The sequence below is a fragment of the Leopardus geoffroyi genome, chromosome C3, assembly GCF_018350155.1.
Source record: "Leopardus geoffroyi isolate Oge1 chromosome C3, O.geoffroyi_Oge1_pat1.0, whole genome shotgun sequence".
NCBI lineage: Eukaryota > Metazoa > Chordata > Mammalia > Carnivora > Felidae > Leopardus > Leopardus geoffroyi.
In genome coordinates, this window is record NC_059338.1 from 28,757,591 (window position 1) to 28,768,471 (window position 10,881).

Below are 10,881 nucleotides of genomic sequence, written 5' to 3' on the forward strand. Positions count from 1 at the left end.
TCTGCCAGATGCTTTGATCTTTTTTTTTTTTTTTAACGTTTATTTATTTTTGAGACAGAGAGAGACAGAGCATGAACGGGGGAGGGTCAGAGAGAGGGAGACACAGAATCTGAAATAGGCTCCAGGCTCTGAGCTGTCAGCACAGAGCCTGACACAGGGCTCGAACTCACGGACCGCGAGATCGTGACCTGAGCCGAAGTCGGCCGCTTAACCAACTGAGCCACCCAGGCGCCCCCAGATGCTCTGATCTCTTAAGAGAAGCCAGAAATCCGAGTTATTCTGTGAGAATTTTCCTGATGGCAAAAACTTGGCCACTTATTCATGTGTTTCTGATTGCTGCACGGCTGGTAATTCAGTGGAGCGCTGAAAGACCAGTGGGGCACAGAGGCACGGGAAGGGGACCTGTGCGGTGGTTCAGAGGGCCTCGCTGGGAAGGGCCCCACACCTGCTTCCACGCCCTACTCTGGCTGTTTCGGGATTGGTACTAATTTTTAACAAGGGTCTAAGTTTTCATTTTGCGCTGGGCCCTGCAAATTTTGCCACTGGTCCTGACTGGTGGGAAGATCGGAGCCCACCTGGTGGGGAGAGAAGGCAGAAAGGAGGGCAGGAAATGCTCCCCCCAAAGGGGTTCAGTTGTCCGTGAGGGAAGAGATGAGCAGTGTAAACACAGGCCTCGGCAGGGCGAGCCTGGGGGTTTGGAGAACGTGTGTGGGGCGTGGGGTGTGAGTGTTCAGCGTATGCCAGCTTGGGCGAGTGTGTATGTGTGTGCGTGCCCGTGTTCCGTGTATGTGACAGTGTGTGCATAGGGGGAGGTGGTGGCCAGGGCAGGGAGAGGCAGGGAGAGTCACCAGGCAGTTTAACAAATATTTATCGAGCACCTTCTGTGTGCCAGGCGCTGTGCACGGTGCTGAGATGAGTAAGCCCGGTCCCTGCCCACAGGCCCTCACAACCCAGTAGGGGAGAGAGACTTAGAAACCGGTAACTGGAAGGAAAAGAGCAGACTGAAATAAACCCTTCACGCAAATACAACCACTTTATCGGCTTCACCCAGGAGGGCAGGTGAAGTCAGACTTCCCCTGAACTGGGGGAGGGGGTGGCCATGGGGAGAATCCGGGAACTCTCCCAGGGAGGCTCAGGGCCAAGGCCCAGCACCTCCACCCCCGCCCCCAGCAGACACACCCAAACATGGGAGGGGTGACCTCCCTCCGACCTGCCCAGCAGCACACCCGATCCCACAGACACAGATAAGAGGTGACCAGCAGCCCGGGGCAGGACCTAAACAGCCCGGCCCCACCCCAGGAGACCCAAAGCCCTGGGCAGAGACAGGGCCCATCTCTGGGGGAGGGGGTAGTCCGGAGCTGGTGAGAGTTGGGAGCAAGGGTGGTTGACCCCTGACAGAGAGGACACCAAGGAGGGGGGAACGAGAGAGGCCAGGCTTGGGGCCTATGCCTGGGCTCTGCATGTCCTGAGGGGAAAGAAGGTGGAGAGCAATTTTGGGGCCAAGACCTCTTGAATAAGAAACATGTCCCTTGGGGCGCCTGGGTGGCTTTGTCAGTTAAGTGCCTGGCTTCCACTCAGGTCATGATCTCGCAGTTTGTGGGTTCGAATCCCAAGTGCTGACAGCTCAGAGCCTGGAACCTGCTTCGGATTCGGCGTCTCCCTCTCTTTGCCACTACCCCGCTTGAGTAAATACATACACATTAAAAAAAGAAAAAGAAGAAGAAGAAGAAAGAAACCTGTGCCTCGTGTGGAGCAGAGGAACTCTCCCTGCCTCTCCTGGGTTCCCCGGGAGTACTGCCTGGAGGCAGGGGCCCTGAGTTCTGGTCTCTGCTCACCAGGTGGGGGTGACCTTGGACCAGCTTCTAGCCTCATCAGGCACATGGGGACGCCCAATCTCCTCAAAGGGCTGTGGCTGCGGATCAAATGAGATAATGGGGTGAGGAAAGCACCTCATAAACCGAAAACAGCAGGACAAAGGTCGGAGTGTAGTGCTGGGCCCATAGCCGCCTCCCAGCCCTTTGGCAGAGGATGAAGGGGCTTGGCCTCATAGTCCCAGCTCCATCCCAGCTCCCCTCCCCCAAACAGACCCCCCCCCATAGTTCCAAGCTCCCCTCCCCAACTCAGACCCACCCACGGGTGAGCACCCACCATCAGTGTTTCCTTTTTTAGAGCTGAAGAACTGAGGATCGGGGTGGTGTGCTCTAGGTTCCTAAAGCTCATCTTCCACTCTGGGCTAGGTGACTTTAGGCAACCAGAGTCACCTCTCTTTAGGGCGTGAGGACCCCCAAGATAACACGGGTGGAGAAGTTAGCACGATGAGCATCGTCCTCTCCAAGAAATGAGATCATTATTAGGCGACGTTGCCAAAGGCTCCCCCGGCTGAGAAGTGGCCTTAGCCAGCACGGAAGCCAGGTCGGTTTGAGGCTAATCCTTCCCCTTACTCTCGACTCTTCGACTAACTTGCTGGTACAGCAAAAGGAAAATTTTTGTCCAAAATGGCTCCAGAAGAGTCTAGCTTCTTTAAGGACCCCACTACTTTCTCCAGCCAACTTCTCCGCTTTCCTTTCTACTATTCCTTGTTCCTCCAGAGCAAGCCCCACTCACACACACACATACACACGCACACACACGTCCGGTTCTCTAAGTTCCCTTCCTTACCCGCATCCTTCAGCTAGTAATCGGTTATTTCGAAGGCAACTAAACAGCATTTCAAACTTACGAAATGCCTTTTTGTTGTGCTCTGTGGAATTTGAAGCCTCAGACTTAAGGAAATTTCCACTGGAAGATAATCTTTATAAGGAACCATACATACACCTATCAGTAAAACGTCCTCTCTAAAACCTGCTGCAATATCACTGTGGAGACAGAGTAACACAGTTCTGGAATCTACTGAGGATTATGCCAGCAGAGCCCGAACCCTGACGATGCTCCCAAGGACAGGCTACTACTACGGCACCAAAGTACTGTCCTAGTGACCTTGGCCGAGACACTGGCCCTATTGGACCTCACCTTCTGCATCTGTAAAATGGGAATGACAAATCTCATTTGGGGCGGGGGGGGGGGGCACAAGATTAGGTCGATAAAGTGCTGTCTGGCTCAGTGCCTGGCATACACGAGGCTGGCAAATGTCTCTTCCTTCCCCCATTCTTCCTCATCAAGGATTCATTTTGTTTTCCCAGTTTGTGGCCAACTTGCCCAGAATGCTGAAGCATCTATCCCACAAGGCTGGATATGCAATTTTAGACTTCTTAGAGTGCACCGGGGGCCAAACCCCAGATTTATAGCAAGCAAGTGAGCCCAGGGGGCTGACATGGCCAAGGTCATTGGGGGAACGAGTCGCTGCAGCACGATTGGCCCAGTGTTCAGCAGGCTGAGCTCACGCCCTAGCTTGCAGAAATCCTGCGAAGCTTTCTCAGCCCTCAACAGCCTGGCCTGCTTCCCTTGCTTTCCTCCCAGCCCCCAGGCAGCTGGTCTGTAAACCCAACCCTCCAGATCTAGGAAATCCGTCCCTACCTTGCAAATCTGCTTCTGCCTTCACCTCTAGCCCTGTAGACCTCCTGTCCTGGCTCCTCTCCTTCAACCCCATGACCTTATCCAATCCAGAAGCCCAAATTTCAGTACACAGGTAGCTAAAACAAAGGTTAGAAAAAGCCCAGAAGACACTTTATTGGAGGTCTCTACCTCCATTCACAGGAAAAAGGAGCCAGGAGCCCGATCCTCAGGGGCCCGGCATCTCCCTGCCCCTCATCAGCCCGGCCAAGGGCCGAAACAGTCAGTCAGTCCGGCCACTAACACGTGGTGGGAGAGGAGCGGGGAGGGGTATGTCTTAGAAAAAATAGATCTCTATGTACATCTGACGTATTTATAGCACATAAATTAGGGAGTGCTCTGACCCCTGCCTGCAGAGTCCAAGCACGGAGGTGGAAGGCAGTCCAGAAAGCAGGTTCAGGAGGACCCCGTCCTGTCCCCTCTCACAGCACTCCTGATGCTTCCCTTGGCCTCCTCGGCTCAGTCCGGGCATCTGGAGGAGGAAGGTGCTGTCCTTAGCCGGTGTCTGGGTTGGGTCTGAGGAGGCACCAGGTAAAAGGAGCTACACTTGCGGACAAGTCAGCAAGACGAGTCACCTCAAACCCCAGGGCTTGTAATTCCAAGAAGAGGGCAGAGAGGAGAGGCCACAAGCCCCGGATCCGAGGACGGTGGCTGACAGGATACCAGAGCCTCACAGCTTCTCTCCGCAGCACAGCCGGAGCATTGCCCAGACGCTGGGACCTGCTGGTCTTCCCAGGAGGGGCCGCAGGCCTCAAGTCCTTGCGTTTGGTCCTGGGTCTCGTTCCGACCCTCAGTTCCGACTCCCGGCAACTTCTTCCTCCTTCCAGCCACTAGAGTTTTTGCCAAACTTGTAGACCAGCCGCCGGCCATCCACCCGCTCTAGGATTTCCCGTTTGTAGTAGTACCTGGGCGGGAAGAAGGGTGGTCAGAGGTACCCGGGTGGGGAGCCGTCTTGGACTGTGGATACCTTCCTCCACCTGGCCCAGCCATCCTCAGGTGACCTGTCCCCGTGGGCTCCAGCCCCAGCAACAGGAGTCTGATCCACTTCCTGTAGCTTTTCTTTTCTTCCCTCCTCCCAAGAAGGAGCTGTTCTGCTCTATCGTGGCACTCTGGCCTAGAATGGTGTCCGAAGCCCCTGGTCTTACCCTTGCTCGTTTAGATCTTATGGCTGGGTCCCAGGGCTGATCATGAAACCACATGATTTTAGGGCTGGAAGCGCCCTTAGTGACAATTCAGGGGGAAACCGAGGTCTAGACAGGCAACTTAAGGAGAGCCAGGTCTTGGTGTGGGCCTCAGCTCACGCTCTTTTCACCACGGAGAGCTTTTCTCAGGACAAGCTTGCAGGAAGTGCAAAGAAATGTTGTCACAGAGAGTTTCTGGTGTTTGCTGCACCAGCCTACTTTCTCCATGCCCTCCTTTAGTCCGTGACAGCGGCGGACACTGCTCTTATCCTCACTCTACAGGACGCAAACCTGCCAGACTATGGCAGTGGTCGGAGAGCGGGCCGTGGGAGCACAGGTTAGCTGTCCCCGGCAGCCTCAGCAGGTCCCCCAGGGTCTGGCTGGGTCACGAGGACCCCGGCCACCTGCTCACCTCATGGCTCTGCTCAGCTTCTCGTAAGTCATGCTGTTGTTCCTCTTCTTCTGGCCCCAAAGCTGGGCCACGGCCTCTGATCGCAGGAACTTGAAGACCCCCTCTTGCCGGTTCTCCCACTTCATGAGACCTTCATTGAGTTCCGGGTGGAGGAGGATGTCCCGGATAAACTCCCACAGGTGGGTGCCTCTGGGGGCTACAAGGCCAGACGCATCCGTCAGTCGGCAGTCCAGGGGGGGACCCCTCTCCTCCGAGGCTGGGGGGCCCTATCTGTCCCGGCACACAGCCTCCTGATGCCTGTGTAGTGTAAGGGCTGGTTCCCTCCCGCCTCCCCCCACCACCAGACGGGGACCACGTCTCACACAGCACAGATGTCTTACTCGCTCAAATATTGATCAAACATCTGGCTGGGATGGGAGAGTGACTGAGACGCACTACTGCCCTCGAGGAGCCCACGGTTCAGTGGGGGCTGCCGTTAAAAAGCAAACACGCCAACAGGTGGTGAGAACTTGGCGAGGACAAGACCGGGGAGCCGGCCCCAGCCTGGGGGACAAGGGGACAGCTTCCCGGGAAAAAATAGCTCCCTGAAGACAAGAAGCAAGCCAGGCCTAGCGCGTAGGGGGAGGGAGACTGCATGCACGAAAGCACAGAGGCAAGAAGGAGCTCGGGGCCATCACCCAGTGGTGCCTGAGGCCCACGTGTCCAGCCTGCAGACGGGGCACAGTCCTCTGCTTGAGCCTCCTGGGGCCCTTTGGGCCCTCCCAACACCCACCAGCTGCCTCCTCACACCACCAAGGGTGTCCCAGCGGGCAGGACAGAGCCAAGTGCAGAGAGAACTGGAGTGGGTGGGCAGGTAACCTGGGCTCTGGTCCTATGGGCCTTCCTCCAGGAGCCTCAGTTTCCCCCTCCTATCCAAGACCACCAACCTAGGCCCTGCCATTAGGTGCCACACAGCCCTGGGCCTGCGCACAGCCATGACGGCGGGAGGGAGGAGCAGCGGGGACGGCCAGCGATCACGGGAGAAAAAAGCACCAGCAGCGCCCCCCCACCCCGCCCCCCAGGCCTCAGTACAAAGGGGGTGACCCCAGAAGCTCACCGTGCTTGCTCCTCTTGCCCTCCAGACACTCCCGAGACTCTTTGCTCAGCTTTCGGGGCCGACCCCGTTTCCTCTTCCCATGCTTAGGATCCCCCTTCTTATAGTCAGGAAAGCCGTCTAAGAGAAGGGAGGTGGAAGGTCAGAGGGGAGGGAACTGGGGCTCTCAGGGGCAGCTCTTCTGCGGAGGAAAACCCTACAGGAGAGCAGGGAAGAGGGCAAGGACCGGCCCCGTGGGCACTGCCCATTGGGACACCCTCCCGGGGACCAGGAGGCTCCCTCCACTCACCCCTGGAGAAGAGTTTGCTGTCGGTGAGATCCAGATCCACATCACTTCCACCGGAGTCTGAGGAGTGGGGGCTCTGGGAAGTACCAGTCCCTAGGGGAGGCGGGGTCACAGTGAGTCCCCTTGCCAGCCCACGCCTGCCGGGGGATGGGCCACTGAGGGTCTCAGGACACGCTACCCAGCCAGCTATTTGCCCCAGAAAGCCTGGGCTCTAGTGGCGGGAACCAAGGGCTCAGGCAGGAGTGTTTGGGGGAAAGGGAGGCTGTGGCCCAGACGAGGGTGCTTACCTGCAGTGGAGACATCGGAGCTGCCGGGGGAGGGGGCCCCAGTGCCGTAGCTGCCGGGGAAGTAGGGGCTGGCCTGTCGGCCCTCCTCAAGCACCTCTTGGCTGAAGGGGCTTCCCTGGTCTGGGAAGAGGTCAGGGTTCAGACAGAGCTCGGAGGAACAGGCAGGGACACTGAGCTCCCCAGAGGTCTAATGACCTGCTGCTTTTCTAGCCAGGGGAGACAGAGGTCTGGTGACAGAGGGTCAGCTCCAGTGCTCTGGGGAGAGGCAGAGACGGGATGGGACAAGCTAGGGGAAGGAGTGAGAAAATGGCTTCTCACCGAAGGGGCCCAGCGTCTCCTGGAAGGCCATGCTGTCCTTCTCCAGCAACTCAATGATCCAGCTGAGTTCATCGGGAAAGCTGGAAGCTGATGAGGAAGGGAGGAGGGGTCAGAGCCCAGGCTGGCATCGCTAGGTCCCCTCGCCCCTCAGCGGTTCTTTATCTGTGCCCACTGGCCTGGGGCTCCGGGTCCTTCCCACAGCCATGCTGACCTCAGCCTAGGGTGTGGGCCAGTCCCTAGAGCAGCCTCCCAACCGAGAGGGAGACAAGGGCAGGAGGAGGCCTGGACTCACTGAGGTCCCACAGCTGGGAGTAGAGTTGGTCCCCCAGAGGCCCAAAGACCAGACGCAGCTCCTCGGGGGCACAGTTGCAGAGCGTGGCCCCGTCCATGTCGCACCGTGAGAAGTCAATGGAACTGGCGTCGTATTTGTTCTTCTCCACTTGGTAGCTGATCCAGTCCAGAACCTGGGCCTTTGACCAGAACTGGGGCTGCTTCCCCGACCAGCTGGCCTTCTCTACAAGAGGCCGGGCACAGCGTCAGGTCAGCTCGAGCCACCCGGCCCCTCACAGCCCATTTCTGGTGCCCATCTGGGTTTCTGTGTGATAATCACCCCCCACTCCCCGACCTCTCAGAGGAGCCTCCCAGAAGGAGGGGCGGGAGATGGGGTTCGCAGCACCCTCGCCCAGCACCTCATTTAGCCGGGCACTGCCCCTCAACCCCAACACCTCGGCCTCTTACAAGCCACCCCATGCCCCTAGCGCTGGAATTTGCTGGGGGGGACCCTCCTCCCCGCCTGGAGTCTCCATTTATCTAACAGGTTCTTAGAGGGATGTCTCGGTCTCTCCCCATCCCACCTGCTGAGACCCACCTGGGCCCTCCAGTGGCATCTGGGGGTTGCTCAGGGTCAGCACCAGGTCCTCAGCCCCAAAGGTGGCCGCAGCGGGAACAGAAGCCAGGGCGGGTTCCTCCGGGCTGTACATAGTACTGAAGTAGTTGCTGAAGATGTTGCTAATCTCACAGGTTGCAGCCATGAGGCTACCTGGGGAGAGAGGCCGAGGCTGGTGAGGACCAGGGTCCTCCCTTTCCCCTCTAGCTCTTCTGTTCTAGCCAAGCCTGGGGCAGAAGGAGCCCCTAGGGGCGCGGAGGACGTGAGGGTCAGTATCTCTTTGGACACCATCTCTTCAAGAGGGCTTCACGATTTCAGACCACGGTGTGGGCACTGGGCCGCCTGCTGGGCACCACCCCCCCACCCCGCCCCACCCCGGCCCACCTGGGTCCCTGAGTGGGACTGGCAGAGTCAGGGCCACTCTGTCCCTCTCAGAGACGGTGCCTCGGCGACCTTCAGGACACCCCCACTGCCCTACACTCCTGCTCAGGAGCTGCAGTGGGTGGGTTTAGAACTAACCATCCACTTGACCTCTCAGGACCCAGGCTGGGGAATACGACAGGTGGGGGGTCCTACCTGAGTGGCGGGGTGTGGGTGTGGCAGGCAGGCAGGATTAAGGGACAGCGGGCCGGCGAGAAATCCAGGAGGCTAAAAGCTGCACCAGGTAGGTCTGGCCCGCACTCCCCCACCCGCCCTAAATAGAGGCGAGTGGGAGCTCCTCCCCGAGCCGGGCCCTTATAGTGCGCCTGGCGGTAACCTGAGCTGGTGGCTCATTGGACGGAGGGGATTTCCTGGCCTTTAGACTGGGCTTCTGGCCCCAGGTGATTTGCATATTTTGTGCCACTTGGCCCGGATCCTAGCAGGCGGTGCTGGGAAATCAGGCCCGGCTGGTTTAATGATTGTCAGAGTCTGTCATGTCGCACCCTCTGGGGTTGGGCACAGGGCACTGGCCTGGGCGGGTGGCAGGAGAGTTGCTGGGGTGGGCATCTGTACTTTTGGCCATCCTCTGGCGCAGGAAATTCCTCAGGGGGCCAGGCCAGGGATGGGCTATGAGGGGAAGGGGGAGGGGAACCTGGTAGAACTGGGTCGGAAGGCTGCTGGTCCCCCAAATGGGTGGAGAACTGTGGACAAGGGTGCCTAGCAGGGAGAGCAAATCGTGTGGTCTAGGGAATTTTCCTACAACGCACAGGATTAGGGCAGGAAGCCTCTCCAGGCCTAGGCAATATTCATGGGCTCATACCGGGTGGGGGCCGTGATGGCCAGCCTAGCCTCAGGGCCCCATTGTCCCCAAAGTTCCCATAGGATCCACCCTACGGGCATCTCCTTTGGTGGTAAAGTCTTGGCTTGCTTTGCCTACCTGGGCCCTATGCAATCATCAGGGTCGCTGCAGCCACTTCTGGAGAGGCCTGGCTGTCCCTAAGCCCCTGCCAGAGTCCCTGGAGCCTCGGGCTGCTGCAGGTGCTGGAATCCTCGTGGCCCTGTTTATTCTTCCGTCCAGTCTCCTGGGCTCCACACCCTCGGTCCAGTTGACTAGTACCTGTCTGCTACCCTCTAGTGGCCAGAAGGCTGGCTCCCTGGGTCACGGCATTCCATGAAGGGACCGCTCGGTATTTACCATTTGCGAGGCACTTGTAACATAGTCTCCACTTATTCCTCACAGAAACGCTGTAAGGAATGTATGATTGTTCCCATTTTGTGGATGAGCAAATCGTAGCTCAGAGGGGTTTCGTGACTGGCCCAGGCCACACAGAGCTGGTTAAGTGGTGGGGCTGAGTCAGTCACCCACCGGCTGGGGCTCTTTCCAGATACCGTGTGTATCCTGGCTTCAGGGTCCTCCTGCTCAGCTGCTCGGCCAGACCCTTGCCCTCCCTATGGGCACAGTGAGTCCTTCATGTCTGTGGTCCCGTCTGTGAATGCAAACCCCACTGGAGAGCCTGAGCACGGGCAGTATAGGATGGGCAGGAAGCAGGAGACTTGTGTTCAGGTGACTCCCCAGCTGTGCGACTCTGCTGGTCTCCCCACGTGTAAAGACAAGGCTTTTTGGACTTAATAATCCCTAAGATTTCTTCCAGCTCTAGTTTTTTATGCATCTAAAGCGTAGGGATAGAAGTATCTTTCCCCACTTCCTTTGTTAACGCCACAACCCTGGGTGGTTGGTGACCAAGCTCGGCCTCAGTGGGTGAAATGGTTACTCAAACAAATGGTGGCTCCACCTCCAGAGCTGCCCCTTCTTTGACTCTACAGCCAGAGGACTCAGAAGTCCATCTCCAGGAATCTTCTCCTCTTTGTCCGAAACTGCTGGGCACCTAGGAGAGGGGCTCAGGGTCCAGGGCCCCCTCCAGTAGGCCAGGGGTGGCAGGAAAGCCTGGGGCTCTGGTGGTAGGATTTTTCCCCAGCCCTTCAGGGGGCCTCCCCCAAGGAGCCGGAGGCGGGCACACCCTCCACCCAGTCACTCACCCTGGAATGTGGGAGAACCGGCTTCTAGCCCCAGGACTGCTCACATGCTCCCCTGCCCTGGAGGACACCTGGCTAAGGCTCCAGAGGGTGGGATGAGAAGGATGTGGAGAGAATAAGAAAGGATATCAGCTCCTTTGCCTTCCCAGGGCTTCACAAAAGAAATGGGGCTGAGATAAGGAATCTCTATAGGCTAGCACCTTATCTCCAAGTATGAATGCCTTCAATAGCCCAATAGCAGGTGATGTTATTGCGGATGGTAGGGGGAAAAGACTGCAGTTTGAGGTCAGTGCCTTGGAGGTGGAGTGGGAGAGGGTTCTAGGATAGTGGTCAGAGGAGCCCTGGAGTAGGAGGCAGAGGCCTTCCCTGCCAATGGCAAGAAGACCCCTCCCTGTGAGCTTGCAGGGACAATGGC

The 10,881-nt window shown here is 58.0% G+C and overlaps 1 protein-coding gene across 1 annotated transcript; it reads right to left on the reverse strand.

The window, feature by feature from the left end:
• Window positions 1–3,641: 3,641 nt before the first annotated feature.
• On the reverse strand, window positions 3,642–8,739 carry ELF3 (E74 like ETS transcription factor 3). The gene is made up of 9 exons (XM_045456498.1): window positions 8,589–8,739; window positions 7,995–8,165; window positions 7,419–7,640; window positions 7,127–7,213; window positions 6,809–6,928; window positions 6,525–6,614; window positions 6,239–6,355; window positions 5,143–5,338; window positions 3,642–4,454 (listed from the first exon to the last, which is right to left on the reverse strand). The coding sequence occupies exons 2-9, from the start codon at window positions 8,155–8,157 to the stop codon at window positions 4,340–4,342; spliced, it is 1,110 nt and encodes a 369-aa protein (XP_045312454.1). The 5' UTR covers window positions 8,158–8,165; window positions 8,589–8,739; the 3' UTR covers window positions 3,642–4,339.
• Window positions 8,740–10,881: the final 2,142 nt, after the last annotated feature.